The sequence below is a fragment of the Dinoponera quadriceps genome, unplaced genomic scaffold (genome assembly GCF_001313825.1).
Source record: "Dinoponera quadriceps isolate SergipeBrazil2010 unplaced genomic scaffold, ASM131382v1 scaffold458, whole genome shotgun sequence".
In the NCBI taxonomy this organism is placed as follows: Eukaryota; Metazoa; Arthropoda; class Insecta; order Hymenoptera; family Formicidae; genus Dinoponera; species Dinoponera quadriceps.
Genome location: NW_014554796.1, coordinates 1,251,270 through 1,271,608, shown reverse-complemented (window position 1 = coordinate 1,271,608; position 20,339 = coordinate 1,251,270). Strand labels below are relative to the sequence as shown.

Below are 20,339 nucleotides of genomic sequence, written 5' to 3'. Positions count from 1 at the left end.
CATCTGAATTTATCGTTATTTTGAATAAAATTTATTTATATAAATAATTTATATAAACGATGTTCCATTGGCCTTTTTCCGGGCCACAAATATTTTTAAACGGTTATAACAACACATCGTATAAAAATTATTTGTGTGTCGTTTAAGCATATTACTTTATTATTCGTAGTCGTTCTTTCAGTGACATCGGTAAGAAATTCTTTTATATCAAACAAATACTATTTGAATTTACCGTTATTTTGAATTAAACATATTTGACATGAAAGAATTTTTTGCCAATGCCACTGAAAGCACGACTGCAAATAAGCTTAATATGCTTAAACGTAATATGCTTAAACGACGATAAAACAATTTTTTATACGAAGTGTCGTTCCAACGTTTCAAAAATATTTATGATCCTGAAAAGCTAATATTATTTGTATGAATTATTTGTACAAATAAATTTGATTCAAAATAGTGATAAATTCAAACATTACGATTAGCTGCGTAATAAAATCTTTAGTATGATAGTAATCTTTAGTAGATAGAAATCTTTAGTATGAAAAAAAAACAGCCTACACGATTTAAGTGATATTTCGTTCCTACCTCACGCGTAATCTAGTATGCTAATTCGACAACTTTGAACAGCCCTCATTCAAAAACTGTCATTTGAACGGAATTTTGGTAAACAAAAAGTTGCTTTGTTTAGTACCAAATATTCCCCGGTGCACTCTACATGAAGTTATTTTGGAATATTCTATATAAAAGAAACAAAATATATAGTTTTTGTTTTAACATTGTGCGTGAATCAGGAACGAAATCACGAACGTGACAATTAATCCGTGTGTTTTCTAGCCTTGGTCTCTCTCTTACATTGCGATTTGGTGCTCTTTAGATGACTTTTTAAGAGCAACAAGCAAAATTCAAATGTTTACCTTAATATCTACCTTAGTTTAAAAGGTACGATTCAATCAAAAAGACTCTGTGCTCATCAGAGTAAAGTGTTCATCAGAATTAACACAACGAGTTACATCAGGGATTACAAAAAGGTTTCCCTTGATTAATATTATGTTACGTTAACATTAAATTTATATTATATTATGTATAATATATTGTATTATATTGTATTATATTATATTCTATATTATATTGTAATTAATTGTGTTATATTCGGCGTATGCTGGCACCTCCATTTTCAAACGTGTGTTCCTGCTAAACTGCTCGAACACTGAAATCAGAAATGCAGCACCAAAAAATTAGCACCAAAAGTCAGCACTTATATAATATAGACTTAATTCTAATATAATTGTCACTTCAATTTTTCAATCGGTCAATTCGAAGACCGCAACGAACGAGCCGAATAATTTTATAACGCTTCAAACAGGAAAGTAAATATTCAAAATATATAATCTCTCTTAATTGCCATTCTTTGTTAAAAATCCACCTGTAAAAAATCCAACGTGAAACTGAAGAGTCCCGAATAATTTTTTTGCAAAGCTTAAGGGGAAGTAATAATTATTAAATAAGAACCAGTCAATATGGGGATCCCCTTTAATAATGTATTTGTACATTAAATATGTAATTCCTACCATGGAGGAATGTCCGAGATACTCGCCGACACGCGGACATTTGGAAAAGCCGTCTCTCTCTCTCTCTCTCGATTGTTTTAAGCGATGCACCGTTAACATCGCGGATAAATCGCGATATGAGAGAGGACGGTCGGTTCTAATTTCCGAACGTGCTCGAGAGGTCAACGAGCTACTTATTCCTCCCGGGCCAATACAAGAATCGCCGGGATGTATCGATCCCCCGGCATTTCTATCGCGCCAAGAACGATCCATCTCCCCTCGTGACGTAGCCGCGGGCACATCCATCAGTATCGGGCTATAACTGACCGAAAGAAGGATTAGACTGGAACACTCTTGCCACGGTATTACCACACACAGGCCGGTTCCCCTAATTGTGCCCGGCTGTTGTTTGGAAATGAGCACGGCTCGCATTAATTTGCGCACCGAGAGTTGTTTCTCAGGGCTCGATCGTGAGGGACCGCGGGCTAAGTCGGTGGGGGGAGATAGCGGAAAAAGCGCGAAGAAGAAGGCCGATATCGTCCCGCCGTTTGTTTACTAAGACAGCATTTCATTGACCTTTAATTGATCCGTAAACCTATTTTCCCGAATTTTCACAGCACATTGATCGAAACGCGATCCACACGTACGCGTGCACGCACGGAGGAGAATAAATAATTGATTCAACAGCGTCAGCGCGATTGAAATAAATGTTCTTGATTCGGCGGCAATATTATTATTGATGCCAATACGCCATGCTGTTGCTTTAATTACTTTAGTATTTGCGTCAACGGTGCAGCAGTTTTGAAAGAACTTCGTTGAATCAATCGTATATCTAGTTACTTCGACCAAATAATTATATACTTATCTGAGTAACGTATAAAGTTAATAGTTTGTTAATATATTACATAGCGGGACAGAAAGACACTTTTTTTTCTCTCCGATGTGCGACAGTACGTTTTCGCACGAAGATTTTTTCGCGACCGAACACCAATGCCATACGGTTTCCTCCGTCACTTTCGCTTTCCTCTCCCCCTCTCGCGCCACTTTTCTTCCTTCTCTTACGGTAGAATTTCATCGAGATATTTCGGCGTTTGCGTTTCGGGCCGACGACGTCGCGAAACTTTTATTCCGGGCGGAACGACTTCCGCCACCGGCTAATACTTAAACGGCAACTCGCGTTGTCTAACAACTTTGGTATTTCCTTTTTTGTTGTAGATTCGAAGATGAATTGGCCACTGGTGCTGACTTGCTTTTTGCTGCCGCAGTCGTGCATTCTCGGCGCATCGCGTGCAGGTAAGCCATTTTATCGAAAACTGCCGACGACTAAACCGGAGTATCACCGATTGTACAGCCGGCGCGCGATAAGAAGAACGCGCGCGGCTGTGTGCGTATCACGATATCATGCTGAAACATATATAAATTTAGATACGCTCGCTAACTCGAACGTTTGCGAGAAAAATTAACCGTGCAAATATTTGTCACCGACCGTGCACGATCTCGTGCTGCTCTCTGTGATTTCGCGCTCATTCTCGACGATCTGCGATTCGCGACGAGCGATTAATCAGATGAAAATTCTATCGATAGTTTTACCCGCGTACACGCGAAGCGGAATCGGAATTACATACACGGCACATCGGTGGACGCGTACATACGCGCTCCAATTTTACACGCCGAAGGTGTAAATCTGTCGTGATGCGACAGATTGATTTAAAACGGCAAACGTGCTCGGAAGTAGCCGTGGGAACTTTAACGAAACATGCGCGATCTGTCACACGTGTGTGTTACACACGTCGCAATGATATCGTAATGTCCCTAAGGATATTACGTTATCCTTACAAATGCGCGCCCTCGAATTTCCTTCTTTGTTGCCGCGAATTCTCGATCGGCCGGTGGTGAATTATTCGCCCGCGATTCCGAAACGCAAAGTATTTCCGTACCGGAAAACAGTACGTACAGTGATTAGCGGAATGCAAGAAATAACTCCGTTTTTCAGCGCGTGTACACGCGCGAATGGAATGTACTGCGAGGCACGAGCGGAATCGCGAATCATTTCACGGCGAACAATACCATTACCGCTATTTGTTGCACGACCGCGACTACCGTTACTTTACTCACTGTTATGCAACGAGCTGTAAAAGCCGTCCTCTCAAACCAGAAAAACCCTCGAATTGGGTCGTCTCTCCCCCTGCCCCTCGCCGACGAGAGAGCGCGGTAGTCGGCGGGCCACGAGAGAGGGAGCGGAAAATCCTTAATCCACCCCGGTCGCCGGAATCTGGCGTGAACCCGTGCGAAAACAACGTCGAGGGGCGGATTATGATGATCGTGGAAACAAGGCGAGAGCAAGCGTGTATCCCGCGGAATGGACGGCTGCTTTTCAGACGTATTGCACACCGGAGCGTGACCCACAACCGCCAGTCTTCTCGCCCTCCTCCTGAAGTGCGCCGGCAGACAAATTAGTCCTCTTTCACCCTCGTTCGAGCCGGTGAGCTAAGAGGCTCTGCGCCGATGGAGCTTATTTCTCCGCTAAGCTCCTGCGATTCGGTAACAGATCGTCTTATGATGACGACCGGGATTCTCGGTTACCGCGCCCGGGAATAGCGCGCGCATGAAAGGCTTCTGCGAAAGTACGATCGATTCGAATAATCGCTGCGTTACTCTCATCAAGGGACGTCTCTCTTCGAATTCGCAAAATTTTCCGGTCTCCTCTTTTAACGAGAGCGTAATGCGATTAGATTCGAGGCTCTTTCCCATCGAACATAATTCTTTATCATGCGGGCATGATCGCGCCGATCCCTCCGGTCTCTCTTTGAGACGGCCGGCACGTGTAGCCGCATCCGTGCTGCGGTGAGCTCGCTACCCTATTCGAAAGTTGTCCAGCAGCGTTCAACTTGTTTGGCCCTGCCGAGGCAAATCTCCCTGCCGTCCTACCCCTCCCTCTTTCTCTCTCTCTCTCTCATCCGGTTCGCGAAGGAAGAGCGGACACAATCTCCTGAGTTCGCCGCGACTGGCGACCACGGGCCGGCGAACTTCGATTTCGAGTACACAAGAGACACCGGGTATGCGTCTCCCGGTCCGGGATCCAGGTCAAAGTGCATTTTCTCGGTCGCGCTCTGACGGTAGCGAACGAACCGCACGCGCGCGCGATCGCCGGAACTTGCCGACGGACTTTCCCCCTTTCGACTTAATTGGCGGCTTTAGAGTATCGGCGAGCAGACGCACCGGGGACGTCTTTGACTTTCCTTTCAGCGACCGGAAAGTCCGAAACTCGCCCGACGACGTTCAACGACGCGAGACAATGTCGCGAGGATCGCGACGAGTAACGATGCGCAGAGACGTCCGTGCGGAGACGCTATCGAAAGCGTCCCGAGTCGAAATTCTATATTAGTGCTATATTAATTTCTATATGTTATTATCTTCGGTGTTGAGAAAGTTGGAAATAATTTTGTCAGCGCTGAATGCGGAGAATCGATCGCGATTTCGAACGTCTCTCGAAAGGAGGGAAACCGAAACGACAAGAAAATGATTCGACTATAAACTTGTGTCCCTATCACGATGAAGTCGATATTCTTAATATTTCGATTTTTCGAAGATACCCGAAGATGAAAGGAAAACTGATAAAACAGGTCGATTTTTCTCCCTTAAGGTGGCGCCAGTTTATAAAAGAATTATTTTTATTGTCCATCGTGATAGTCACAAGTTTATAGCTCAATAACTTTTTCGCCACTTCGTTTTCAAAAGCCTAGAACGTCCGGAATCGTGACAATGCAAGCAAAACTTTCGATCAACGCTACACAAAATGATTTGTAATTTTATCAATATTAAAGATAATGATGTGTAGGAACTTTTGTAATTAAAACATAGACAAATATTTGCACAGGACAGTCCAGAATTGTATGTCTCATGATTTGTTCAAACAAATTTCTGAAAGTCACACATGAAACGACGTTTCAAACGAGAATGTCCCTTTAAGTGAGTCAAAAAAGCGGCAAAATTTCGACTCGGAAGGAACGTTGATTTATCTTTCGCGGGAGGAAGCTGGTCGTGGACGCGATCGGTCTCAGCGATTTTCCCATTTATTTGAGGTATCGCCGATCTCGTGGCTCGTGGAGACGCGAAACGCCGATAAAGTCGCGTCATTCGTTCTTTGTCACGGTAAGCCACTTCTTTCGAGTTCTTGAATTCGGAAACTAACTTAATTGGCGGCTTCGAGACGCTCGTGGGCCGTCTTTGTGGATTGAAGTGGCGCGGAACCACGACGCGCTCAGAGAGGGTCGGGCGACTAAGAAACTCGAAACTTGTTAATGGCGTGGGTGTTATGGGACAATGGCGTAAAGACCGCCAGAGATTACGCCGGGACTATGAGACTTTGTGTTTGATGCAAATGGTGACCAATTAAATTGTTAAAGGAACACGTTTTTCCCTCGTCGTGAATCGAGTGTGCCGAGTGTACGGGATATTTTAATTACCGTCGAATTGTATGCGAGGCACTTCACGTGCTTGCGGATTCCTCAACTGACACGAAGGAGACCTTCCTTTCACAGAAATCCCATTACAGTTTTGGTTCTACACGAAGAGAATTAGTATCAATTCAAGACTCATAGTCTCACATATGTAAGCAAGAATATATACTCTTACATGAAGATGACGACTTGCTTACATTATAGAAATTTTGTATAGTCCTACTGAAAATATATTCTTGTTATTCAAAAGTAATTTTTCATGAAGGAATTTATTGAGAGGAAAAACATTTGACATACTGGAAGAACGATATATTCAAGTTGATACAATTCTTAGTATGAACATTTTTTTTTCCGTGTAGGATAGCTTCAATAAGAACTTTTCAGAAATTAGAGAACGTCTCTCAGATCCCATCAAGTTAACAATCCTGAGCGCAACGACTGTCAGTTCTACGGCTTAAAGGACGAGCAAGAGAGGCGAAGGAAAGAAAATAGGCATTCGAAGAAGGTAGAAATTCTCTAATTTCAAAGTGGCCGACTTATCGACTACCCCTCTCACACCTAGAATTTCACACAGCTGCGGTTCATCGTCAAATTCGGCATCCGGCGGTCGGCCGGCGAGCAAAGTTGCGAAGGGCGCGCCCAGGCCGATTCGTCAGTGTCGATGGCCGCGCGTTTATCGCGTCGCCGATAAATTACCGAGGACAGCCAGATATAAACGTTACGGTCCATTAACCGGAAACTCCCCGCGTAACGTTAATTTCAACGCGAGCGTCCGCCGCCCGTTGTACGCGGAAATGGAAATGCAGTTTTATTACAAAGGTACAAAACCACCTCGCCAGGGACAAGAAACGAATTCAGCGCGCTTCGCTCCGGGCGCTCACCCCTTCGTCCCCTTTCTCACGACCGGCCGGTAAACGCGCATTTTTCTCGTCGTAAAATTAACTCTCTTTTCCTCTCTCTCTCCTCCCTCCCACCCTGTCTACCTTCCTCTCTCACCCTTGCTCCTCCTCTCCGTCCTGCTCTTCCGCTGTCCCGATGAAAAAGGTTATTCGTATCGTAGGGGCAGGGGGGCACGCGCACCCTTTCCCGCCGCAGATTACTTCAAAGCAAATATTCTCCGCGCGTTCAAAGGAATTACAAGGATATAACTAAATCCGTCGAATTTTTGCGTCGCGGTTTTAAAGCAAGATTGCCGCGCGAGCACACACACACACACACGCCCCAAACGACGAGAACGTGCGTTGTGCCAGGAGCAAACGGAAAAAAAGGGGGGAAGCGGAAGAGGAGGCGAACTTAATGCGTTATTGTCCGTTGGCCACGTGTGAATCCCCCGCAATCTGCGTGATAATCAGAATTATAGTATCGGTTTTCTCGTGGGTGCGTGAAGATTGAGATTCCCACGCGCCGCACGGCCACCGAGATGTGTCCGAAAAATTGGCAATCGTTTAAAAATCACTGTACGGGCGGACCGTACTTTTTCTTTCGTCTCTCTTTTCGCCGCGCGTATTTCCGCGTTTCCGTGCGATTTTCCATTCGGGGAACGAAGTCGAGCGGCGCTAATGACGTGTCTTACCTGTCCGCGAGTAACGCTCGCACGTTCGTCCGGATGGGCCGATCCTCCGAACCACGGGGTTCTGGCCGAAATTACGGTGAAACCCGGGGGACGAAATAACAGCGGCCGAATAGTCGGGAATGACACCTGTGGCCGAATGATTTTATCCGCTAACGGCGGAGAAGGGATCGCGGATCGTATTTACCTCCGGTCCGCATCGGCTTAATGCCGCGTTGATATTCGAAATAATAGCGAGTCCCTGACATAAACGCGGTCTCCGTGCACGTTACACGGTACCTGTGTAAGCGTTTAGATTTACTGTTGTCCGCCACTGGCCGGCGACCAGCGAACACGAGCTCTGCCGGCGTCGAGGCATTATAGTATACATACCGAACGGACCAATCCACCGTATTGTATTCCGCTTGTCATTGGCTAAACGTACCCGAGGCCCCGCAACGCGCTGGTAGTCCACTGTTGAATAGTATCTTTCTCCGTTATTTCTTCATCATTCTCTCATTTATCCTCTCGGAAGGGCTCGGTTCGCCTCAACCAATCGACTTTCTATATTCCCCGGATTTTTGATCGTATACGAAAAAAATTGCGGCAGGGAAGATGGTGTTACAGTCTCCCCTCCTCCATTTACATTTTGTACGGTAACTTTGTCATTACTATGTTAAAATAACGATATAGCGCATTAATTTTACTCGATAATACTAACGAATTTACGAGATTCGGTAATTTGTTTTCACCTGTAAAAATGCGACTAAACACCGTCATTTCCTAATACCGTTTCCCATAATGAAGTGCAACTCATGTCATACGCGTCGAAGGTGATTTTGCGCTCTCTTAAGGCGAATCTTTCGAGAGCGTTGTGTCAGCGACGAAACACTCGCGTACCTCGGATGGCTGAAGACTTTTGGCACGAAGGCGAGGAGGGGACGGTAGGCGCGATGTTCAAAAATCGCCTCGAAAGAGCAACTAATTCCGAGAGCGCTATAAAAGAAGATTAGTTACCCTCTTGATACAGCGGGGGTGTAAAGGCGAGATTCACGGAAGGAAACGACCCCGACTATCCTCCGCTTTCCTTTCCTCCTCTCTTCCTCCCTCCCTCTCACAGCCTTGCAACCTTACGAGTTTCCCCCCCACCCCCGAGGGGCTCGGCAATGTTTGTGGATGAGGGCACGGCGCTTTTACGGAGGCACACATAATTTTCTGCGCCCCGACTGCTTGCGCTCCGTAGGTGGTGGGTTCGGTGGATCATCCTTATCTGACCGCCTACCAGATATGCACGTTCTTCGGCCGAGATAAGGTGCATCCGACGCGCTGAATTTTCGCGATCGTGCGCCGCGCTCGGATTGTTCTATCCTCTAACGCGCGCGAGAGAGAGAGACGACTGATTTACCGCCATAATCGCCCGCGGATATTTGCCTCGCGTGTAATGCGCGAAACGGATAAGCGTGTGTCGCGGGTATCGTTTAAGGGCGCGCCGCTAATGCGACCCGATCGTACGTGCCGCTATCGAGTCACGGTTCTTGCACCGATATACCACTTCGCGTCGTCTGTTACACCGCTACTTCCCGTCGCGTCTACTTCCGGAATGCCTCGTAATCACCCTCTACCGTGTCTCTAACTTTGGAATAGGCGACGAATGATCGTATCGAAATGTCCCGAGTCGAGATCCTCAGTCGCCACTTTTTACGATCTTAAGGACAGTTCGCGCCCGTTAAAACGGCCTATAGACTAGTAAAAATCTATTTTCACCTGGTACACAATTAGAGAAAAATTTACGATACGTGAAAATATGGACTCGTGCTGTACTCCAAGTGCTGCGGATGTTCGATTTGGAGTGCGTTCCACTTAATATTTGCAACGATCGCGAATATAGGCCGAACCTACAATGTCCAATTATATTGGTCAATTTACCGAATTAATCAATGCGATTGGACATCTGGACACGGCCTACGCTTGCGATCGTTTAAGTGGGACACACCCTTGAAGCGCAGCACGACTATATTTTCATGTGTTATATCCATATTTTCAAGTATTATAAATTTTAACGGTTTAATTGCAAAATCCGACTCCACACTGAAATGAGTACGTTCGCAAAAAAGTTTCTAAAAATACTTAATTTCGATCGAAATTGGATATCCATTAATTTTACAAGATTTAAACAGTTATAAATAAATAACTGTCCAAATTACTAATTACATTAAAGTTAAAATAATCGAAGTAACCGCTATTGAAAGTAATTTAAGGTCGAAGAATAATTTTAATGGGGTTTCGAATCGAAATTGTGATTCTAAGAGGGCGAGTCAATAATAATCCTAAAAATTGATTACAAAGCAATAGAGAACCTACAAACACACCATTTTCCAGTGTGGTTCCTTTGCTTTGCACTTGGTCCAGCGTTCTATAAGTTCCCATAAGTCGGAGAAAAATATTTTCGTCTGTAAGCCACACGCGCACCGTTTCTTTCACATGTTGATCCGTAGCAACACGATCCCGCAATCTCCTTCATCTTTGAGGGGTCGACAAATGTTAATCTGAAGGAGCGAGATCAAGGCTATAGACGAGGGATGCTTCGATACTTTGAAATTCAGATTCTGGGGCGTTTTGCTACGGACAACGTGTGAAAGAAGCGGTGTACAAGGGGCGTGCAGACCAACCGAGAACATTTTTTTCGAGGACATGAACAAACTCATAGAACGTTGGATCAAGTTGCATTGCAAAGCACTGGGTAATCCCTTTACATTTACAATCACATTGGAAAATGACGCGCTTGTGAGTCCTCCACTGCTTTGTAATAAATTTTTAGAAATACATTGCAGATTATTATTGATTCACCCTCGTGCATGAAGTCTGGTTAATTCTACATAGGCCTAATTCTACTAAGGCCGGTATTCATAGTCAGATCTTATATTTAAGACCGTCTTAAGTGCATTTTCAAATGTTGCACGGCTCGTGTCAATGGCCGGGAAACATCTGAAGATGAACTTAAAACGGTCTTAATTATAAGATCCGACTACGAATACCGGTTTAAGTCTTCAAAGGGGTAGTATTGGTGCCTCCCTTGATGCTATTAGGTACCGGAAAAGGTTCATGCGGATTCTTAGGTCAAAATGGAAACGCTCTGAACTTCTTTAAAAAGTAGTTCTATTCGACCCAAGTAGTCACCATTGACTTCGATGGCCTTTTTCCACGTCCGCATATCTCTTTTGTGAGTTTGAGCGCACATGTCCACGCGGCTCACCATCTTCCGCAACAGATGGAACCGCTTCTTAAACCGCTCAAACCATTTTTGCGCTGTGCTTTCGCTAACAATACCTTCACCACACACGCTACAAATGCGTTTCGCTGCATTTGATGCTGCATATCCAAGTTTAAACTCATAAAGCAAGAAAGCACGAGTTTTTTAACTTTACGCAATCCATCTCTAACCTCACATAAACAACGGAATGTTGAAACAATCGAAAGCTGCACATCGTGTATACCAACGACACAAACGTAACTTCTCAATTTCCACTTGCAGTATCGAAGGAGTACGATAAGCGGTCCCTTTGATGCCGCAGATGGAAAGTTATTGCCGTTCTCTCCGTTTGGGAACTTAACGTAGAATCGAATAGTCTTAATACAGAACAAAAATTTCGCGCGATATTTCTTATCTAGGATCAACACAACTCAAGTGGAAGGGCCACCTAAGGGTCCGAGGCATCGATTTGCTCGGCGCCCTGCGAGCGTGCCCGTCGAAACGCGCAAGCGGAGTGCCGTAAAACGCGGTGTATCGTCGCGTCGCCGCGGCGAATCCGATCGTTACGGCGGGCGAGAGCGTTAAATTTTCATACTCTCGCGATATCACGCGAGAGAAACGCGCATAAAGCGATTATATATGGCCGGGACCCGGCGGTCGCCCTTGATCCCTCTCTCGTTTCCGTGGCGCAGAGAGCGGAGGAACACGTGGAAGGTTAATCAGAGTCAAGGCAAATAAGCGGAGCTACCCCGCTCTCTCTCCCTCTCTCTCGGTAATTAGCGAGGTCCGTTAAAGTGGATTCCAACACTGGTGCACGCGCGCCTGCGCTCGCCCGCGAGAGGTGCAAAAAAGGAGCGTCGGGACGGCGATTAAAAGCCGGCGGTCCCGACGACGACGGCGCGCCCTCCTTTTTCGCATCCTCTCCCGCTCTTTCTCTCTCTGTCTCGCCAATAAAGCCGGAAACGTTTTGTCGGGCGTTAAACTTGAACGCGCGTTCGAGGGAAATACGTTTAAGGCGGCGGCGGATCGGTGATTAAAGCGGCGGGATTGTTTCCTACGAAAATTGAACGCCCGTAATTGGCGCCGCGCGCCCAACAGAGACGTCGTCGGCGCGAGAGATACCTCCCTTCCTATCGTTTTCTTCGCTTTCCTCGACGGTCCGTTCGCCGCCATAGCCGACACTTCGGCGCTTGGCAATTAATTAGCATATTGGCAACCGCGCGAGCGCCATTTTACTCGAGCTTTCGCAAGCATTTTGTAAATTACGCGGCGATACGTATCTCGAGCTGAATCCTTGCAATTCTCGCAGCATAAGAAACAATATAGTGAAATGTAAAAGTCAAAGTAACAATTCCTCCCCAGAGTCGTGAAGAGCTTAGGGTGATCGGCCGAGCAGCAATCGTCGAGAAAAGTATAAATCTTAACCGTTCGGCGATGTATTACGAGAGTAATGTAAATAATGTCGGGGACTACATCTTGAAGTCCGGAACTTGTCGAAAATGAGAAGAAGGAAAGTCAATTCCTTGAAATTCTAGAATATACTGCCTTCTTAACGCATCGTGAAAGGACATTATTTATATCACGTTGCGTTGCCTCGCTCATAACGACGATTGTTGACATCGGCTTTGCGTTCTCGTTCATTGCGTTTCGCTGATTTTCGCCGATCGATAAGCGAAATCGCGCCTATAATATCGCTCACAATCATCCGCGCCGAGAATCTCGAGTGTCGATTGTCGCACGCACACGTACACACAGACACGCACACACATAAATACATAAAGGGACATGCAGCACTTACACCAGTCGCACGAGAATGAGGTATCCGTTTCAACACTCGATACGCGCCTCTCTCTCTCTCTCTCTTTCGCTCGGAGAGCGCTCGTTAATTCACTCGCACCCCCGCGCGCGCGTCCTCTCATTAGCCTCTCCTTCGATTCGCGTAAAACACTCGAGGCGCCGTGTTATCTCGTTCGCTCTATCGAACATCCGCGTCCCACCACCGGTGGAAATCTCACCTGCCGCTGCGGTGCGGGGGGAGGAGGGGGCGGCCGACGCGTCGGAGAACGGCGCGCATTCAAGCTGCACGCTGTTATCGGGGGAGGGAGAAAAAAGCGATGCGCTTCTGACGGAGCGGAATAACATGCGGAGAAGGAGAGAGAGAGAGAGAGAGAGGGTGTGTGTGTATATATGTGAGAAAAAGAGAGAGGGGAAAACGGACGCGTGAGAGAGGCGCGGGTAATGCTGGTGATGCTCCGTCGGGGGAGGAAGGGGTGAGAGGAGGGCGAACGGGAAAACCGGAGGCTCAGCTCCGACCGAGTTTTTCGGCGGCATTACCGATTTATATTTTACGCCGGATTTACCGTCGGATGTGTATGTTTTTAATATCCTGGATGCACACCGCGCGCGCGAGCGATGCACCGATGCATCTCTCCTGCGCTGAACGTTCAACGGAGCATGAATAGCTGTCTTCTCTCCCGCTCTCTCGCTGTCCTGCCTCTCGTTCCTCTCGTCGTTGTCGCCGTCGTCGTTCGTCCTCGCCTCTCCTCTCATTTCTACACAAATCCGCGATCTTTTATCCGCTCCCTTCTCTTCCTTTCCCCTCTCTCTCTCTCTCTCTCTTCGCTTCTTTCTCTTTTTTTATTTTCCCTCGTTCTCTCGTTACTTCTCTCTCTCTCTCTCTCTTTCTCATTTTCTCTCGGTACTCCTCGCCGCTTTTCTCTTTCGCTCGCGCGAGCGAACGTGCTTCCCCCGGCATATCCTCCGCATCTTTTCCGACTTCTCCTCTTTCCTCGCTCTCGCCCACGTTCGTGATCCTTTAAAATCCTTTTCTTTGTGCTCCTCACGCTATTCATTTACCGAGTAACGCCACCTCCTCTTGGCTCTGGCCTCTGGCGAGCGTTAATTTCGTTTCAGCATATCCCCGCGACGCGCTACCTGGGCTCTGTCGGCGACTTCGCCGTCGTGCGGCTTCCTGCGGCGGGTCAGTAAGAGCGCGCGCGCGCCATCACGTCACTTGTACCTCACTTAATTTCATTTCACGTGCACGCGTTGTCGACGCGCGCGGATTCTTTGACCAATTTGAACTTGATTCACCCTTAACAAAGGGACAGGTGCGCGCGTACACATGGTTTTTCATACACGCGCGGTCTTTCTATTCCGCACGGCAATCCCCGTTATTTAGTCCTTCGAATCCAGACATTCGCGAAGCAGAATATCGATCGAGTCTCCCTCTCTCTCTCTCTCCTCGCCTCTCGCGGACTTTCTTGCCGCGCATCATCATCGTTTCCGACCTCCGCCTCCGCGGTATGATTAAAGTATCGAGAAGGGCGAAGGACTACTGCATCGCGCGGAGGGTATCCCGCGCCTATTAATAACGCAGTGCCGCTTGAATATTCACAGCGCGCGTTTCCTCCGCCGGTCCTTCACGAAACGTACATGCTCGTTGGAGCGAGCTTCTCGCTCTCTCTCTCTCTCTCTCTGTATGAGTGGTGAGCCTCGCTGGAAGCACACGCTCTCGCGATTAAACGCGCTACCGACTGGCCGTGTTTGTGTACGCGATCAAACCTGTTTTTGTTCGTCTGGACCGTGCACACGGGGAGAGGGTGCGCTTTCTCTCTCTCCTGGCCGCTCTTCTCGTCGGCGGCAGACGAGATAGAACGGTCAGACGCGGTGGGAAAAAGGGGTAGACGAGCAGGGAAGGAGAGAGAGAGAGAGGCCGTCGGCAACGCGTTCGGGATAGCTCGGCGCTTTGTATTTGCCCATTAATAGCGAACTACCATCCTAGCCGGCGCTGAGAAATTAGCGGAGGCGCTAATTGTGTTACGTAACCCAGTTACCGATGTGTGCACTCGGTAATTCGAAGATCCCCATCCGGCCTATCCGGCCTCGCGCACCTTAAACCGCCTTTCCCTCCTCCCCCTCCCTTCTTTCTCTCTTACGAGCCCTTTTCCCGCCGATTAGAGCCGGGAACTTCACCGTGTCAGTCCCTTCTTCTCCCTCCCCACGTGTTGTTGCCTACTCCGACGATGCCGAAGTTCGTCCTCGAAGTGAGATCATTCGTCGCAGCGTCGCTTTGCATAATCCGCGCGCGCGTCGTCTTTCACCGTCTGTTGTTCGCGAGCGAGCGGTATCACGCGAACTAATTCGGGCATCGGGCAATTCCGATCCACGGAATGGATCTCGTTTGTTCAGCTTGGAACGTATGCGTGCGCGCTCGTTCGCTCCTTCTCTCCGGTGAAAAACCGGTAATACGACGCCGAGCATTCATCCCGGACCGCGCAGTATTCCGCGGGAGGGGAAGTTGAACGTGTCTTACAAGAACGGGAGGGGCTGTAACCGAGAGAATTCGCCGGCGGCGCGAGAGACCGTTCCCGCGGAAACGAGTTTGCTGGAAGTTCGCCTCCCCCTAGCCGGTCTAGCGAGCGAGCGAGCGAGAACGTATGTAAACAATGCAGCGCGTAAGCCAACGGGCGGAAACGAAATGATATTTGCGCGAATTAATCTTTGCGAGATTGAAAACTCGGCGCGTCTACATTATTTCCGGGGTTTACGGAGCGCGCGCCCCAGGAAACGTTACGTAATGGACGAGCGAGTGAAGTTCGTCCGCGCGAGGCCGGACGTCTCAGATTGACACCGCCGACGCTCTTGATCGGCCAATTTCCGGATGTCGGTCTTGAGAAATCGGCACACGTTTGGTGATTCTTTTTAGGCTGTGGTGCCTTTCGAGCGACGCAGCGATTTTACGCGTGCGGCGAGAACGACGCAGTTGCGTCGGCCTGCTATTTCGCGTCCGACGGGATGTCCGCATAATCCCTCGCGCCTCAACTATGCCCCAATTAAAACCGAGTATTCGAATGCCGTAGTATTCGAATGGGAGCATTCGCAATTTGCCAGTGACACTACGCAGCGATCTGTGCGCGCGGCTCCGTATTTACCCCCCTGTAGCGCCGGGGTTATGCGCAACGCACCCTCGTAATCTCGCAGCGCGTATATACAACGCTTCTCGAATACTTTACGACTATGTTCTAACGATTTTTATCATTTCACGCGAAGCCACCCCCTCCCCCGGCGACACGCAAAAAGATAACTTAATATTATCAATTTTTATTATTATTCCATAACATGCCGTTTTTCATCTAGTATCGTAGCTTTAATGAAGATTCATCAGACGCGATATAGGAAAAATTTATAGATGAACTTACTTTGTAGAGAGAGAGAATGACGACGCCGGTCGCAGGTGTATACCCTCGAGACAAGAACGCCGCGCGCGAGAAAGGAACTTTCACTTTTCACCCGTCGTGATATGGAGACGTTCCGTTCGTGTGGCAATTTGTTAAGAACGTCGTCGCCGCCGTGACGTTCGACGTCGATGTCACGATGCGACGGACGGACGGACGAAGACCGCTGAATGGGACATTCCTCTTTCAAACATCGCGACACAATGCCGGTACGCGCTGTTTTCCTTTTCTCGCCAGCCTCCGATGCTCCTTCAATCCGTCGCGTCGTCAGCTGTTGCCGCAAACCGGGCCGCCGTTTTCTTTGCCGCGATAAATTCGTCCACGCCCTTCGCCCCCATGTACGGCAAGTGTATTGCGTATGTGAACTGCCTGCCGAGATGAATCTCAATAAATAATATCTCGACGACCGCAAGGTCGTTCCTGCAGGAACGAGGTGATCCCGATTACCGAACATCCTCGGCGAACGTATCGGTTACGACGACGACGGACGATCGAAACTCGATTCTATTACCTTTCGTTCCTCTCTTTCTCTCTCTCTCTCTCGCTCTCTCTCTCTTTCTTGACACTTTTTTCGCGGACGGCTATATAAACGGCGCGTACGCAGGGATTGTCCCAATTTTTTTTATCATCCGGCTTTACTCAGCGTTTTATCGCGAGTTTACGTCCCGAGGGAATTTGATGGACTTCTTCACCCCCCCCCNGGGAATTTGATGGACTTTTTCCCCCCCCCCCCCCCTTTCATTCTCTCTCTCTTCTTTTTTTCCTTTCTCTCTCGTGTCATTGTTTTAGCGCCTATATCAATCCATAATCGTCGGTCGAGTGACGCGTTGGCGCGCGAGGATCTTCCCCCGCGACGCGTTCCGATGGAAAATTATCGAGTATCGCGAAATTCGAAGATAAAGTGTAAAAGGAGAAGGGGGGAGGGGGAGATCTCGCCTATCGAGGCGCGCGGGTCGAATCCTCGAGGAATTTTTCATCCCCGATCTTTCGCGTTCCCGCAATATTCTCGGAGCGCGCGCGCGCCCTCGTCGCTCCTTCGAGTAATCCACTTTCGACCCGCCGGGTACTTGTTTTTCTCTCCCCCTTTCCCCTGAACTCTCCGCTCGTGTTTTTCTTTTTTTTTCTTTTTTTTTTCGTAAAATGTGGAGCGCAACGGTGCACGACGACACGAGAGTAGTGCAGGGACGAGAGACAGCGAAGTCACTGAGGGAAACTGAGGTTCGCGAGTGTACACAGCCTGCAGATTTGTCTCGCTAAATCTACTCTATGTGACTCCGCAGGATCCGAGCTCGCTCTAGACGAATCGTGTACACTGTACACAGGAAGACAGAGAAGTCGGGATAGAGCGACCTCACTCAAGCCGGATAACGCTCCAGACGCGTTGCGATTTAATTCAAAAATTTCGCTCCTTATTATCATCCGTCCGGTAGAAAGAGAGGGAGGAAGGAAGGGGAGGGGGAGAGTATCACTTAACATTTTCGCGTATACGTTCCGCTGGAAATTCATTCCCGTATTTTCGTCCCTTCGTGCGTTGTTATCCCTACGCCCGTTATATGCTTCCCGCTTGTATATTCTCGGTGGAGGAGAAGGAAGAGGAAAAGAAGAAGAAGGGGAGGAAAGAAGCGCAACATCGATCCATTCCCCCGTTCGTTTTGCATTACGCCACCGTGTTAAATGTTACAGCGAAACACACTCGTCGGACACGTGGCGTCGTCTCTCCCGTTAAATACCAGACATGAAATACACGCGAACTTTTGTTGCCGCATTATCCTCCGCTCCTCTATGCCCAGCTCGACGCGGCGCGCAGTTGCATTTAGCAAAACATTATTAAGTCCATACTTATTCGCTTTAAAATGGACCGAAGCGGGGCTCTACGTAGCATAAACACGTATGTGCATTTGTGTCCCGTGCGCTCGTAAACATCCCGGAGCTGAATTCCGCGTAGATATTTGCGTGTGCGCGCGCGTGCCCGCGGCGCGAACTTTCGTTGCCCGCGCGCGCTCGGCTGCAATATTCCGCCCATGCTGATTTCCATACGGCGGCTGTAACGCGTAAGAGTTTTAATCGCATCCCGCGACGCCGGTCGTACGCACCGCGTACATATCGAGCGCGCGTGTTATTCCCCGAGAGAGAGAGAGAGAGAGAGTGGGTCAAGCCATCGCACGTGCACTTCGCCCTCTCTTTCTCCTCCCTCTCTCTGTCTCTCTCTGTGCCCCCGCGATGTAAATATATAAATATGCATTGTGCCGTAGCACGCGCTACGGTACATTTAGATGTGTACACTTACACATGTATTTCGCGTGCGCGCTTACACCCGACATAAACGTAAAGTCGGACGAGGGCGAGGTTCCGCAATGCGAAGCGTACATCTGCACACACCTGCCGATGCACAGTGGTCTAAGATGGGTGTTTCTTGGTGAAAAGTCATCTTTTAAATTTTCTCCGCAAGTTGATGCAAATATATTTTCGTGAGACGTCCCATAGTCGAATAATCGTAAATTCTCTCATCTGTAAATGTGATGCCCAAAATTGAGCTCGCTCGAAGGTAATCTTTTGTCACACTTGTCACGCTGCCAAAGAATTGTGCTACATATTGTATTAATTTAAATGGTGATTGTAGCGTTATATATATATTTAATACGTTGAAAAACATGCCCCGAAATCATTCCCCTCTTTTCCTTCGAGTTTGTCTTATTTCTGAAATGAGGTAATAAGTAGATTTGTGGTTGAGATAAACGTAACTTTACAATGGAAAAATGTTTTCTTGCCGATAATTTGGGAAAGGTTTTAAGAGTTACTGAGAGGAAGAGAAATTTTTGAAAAAAGAAAAGTGTGCAATAATCGTCAATGTTTATACTGTTAAAATCTGTTCTATCCGTTTTACTCCTTTTTCTTCCGTTTGAAAATAATTCATATTTTTGAGATCTATGTGATGCATCTCATATCGGGCGCTCTGTATGAGGTTTGGAGAGAATCAGAAAATAAAAATACTGGACTAAATAATGTAAAATTCATCATATTCAGAATATCATAAAACAAAACAAATAACGTGCTGTTCGGAAAAAAAACCGTTCATCAAGAAAATCGAGTTGTTTTGTGTTTATCTAAAAAGAAAGCGAAATAAATGTTGAATCACAAATTGTTATTTTTCCTCTTTAAAACATTTTCTGCATATACAGTAAAAACTTTTTCGTCCAAATTTGCAATTTTTTATGTTACTGGTTTTTAACTAAAATGTCAAATTAATAGCTCATTTATTATTTTTGTGATGTTTTCGTATGTTAAATTTATGCCAATTTAGTAAATTGACATTTTTGTGTTATTTAAAAATGAAACATTAATTTGAATTATCATAACATAATTATCTTAGATCAGCAATTTTTAAAGGTACTTTAACAAGTTATTTTAACTACTCCCTCACGAATTATTTAACTATTCCTTGTGTTATTCTAACATCGCACTTTAAGCTGAAACTATATAAATGTAAAACAAAATGTGTTTGTGTCAAATAACTAACATTTCCATTAAGTTAAGAAGTAACACACGACGAATATATTATTTTAATGCTAAATTTAGAGTGGATTTTTTGGGACGCAGGAGAAATATTAAAACTGACGATTCATTTCTTACTGTGTATGTATATAAAAAATCATTTTCATCAAATTCAGAGTTTTGGCCGAAAACTTTTGCTTTCAACTACTGTGTGCTGGCGCGTCGCGACGCCCACCATCTGTCGTATCGCGACGGAGAGAGAGAGAGAGGGAGAGAGGTGGTCATATTCTTTTATGTGCGACTAAAGTAATAATAAAAGAAGAGAGGAGTAACGCATGAGGAGAAACTGGAGTACTCGTGCAACTTTCGAGAAAGAGAAACGTGGAGAAACGACAAAAGGAGCGAAGGCGCGGAAAACGAGAACGTAGACGCAAGTGTAACCATAAACACGCAAGTAGCACATCTTCTCTGTGAATTATTGATTTTGGAAAAAGAACTTCGCCGGTATGAACCCCGTCTCTCTCTTTCTCGGTTGGCGAATCGGCACCTTCGTTGCCCTTAGTTACGCGCATCGCGATACCCATCGGCCGGCGATCGATAAGCACGAAGTCACCAAAGTGTCGGCTTACTTGCGTAACAATTTAATCGGCGAATGCCCGCCCGAGACGTCGATAAGTTTTAACGGGAACCCCGGCGCCAAGATTTCTCTTTCTCTCTCTCTCTCTCTTTCGCGCGCTCTCAGGCCGAGGCCAACTAAGAGAATCGCTGGCTGAATCGAACGTCATTCGACTAACTCGAGGGGGG

The 20,339-nt window shown here is 47.0% G+C and overlaps 1 protein-coding gene across 1 annotated transcript in view; it reads left to right on the top strand.

Moving 5' to 3' along the window:
* LOC106741937 overlaps window positions 1–20,339 on the top strand; it is a 357,358-nt gene that overhangs the window by 183,638 nt on the left and 153,381 nt on the right. Inside the window, exon 4 of the mRNA XM_014614388.1 lies at window positions 2,763–2,840. Within this exon, the coding sequence (XP_014469874.1) occupies window positions 2,763–2,840 (78 nt within the window). The remainder of the gene's footprint in view (window positions 1–2,762; window positions 2,841–20,339) is intronic.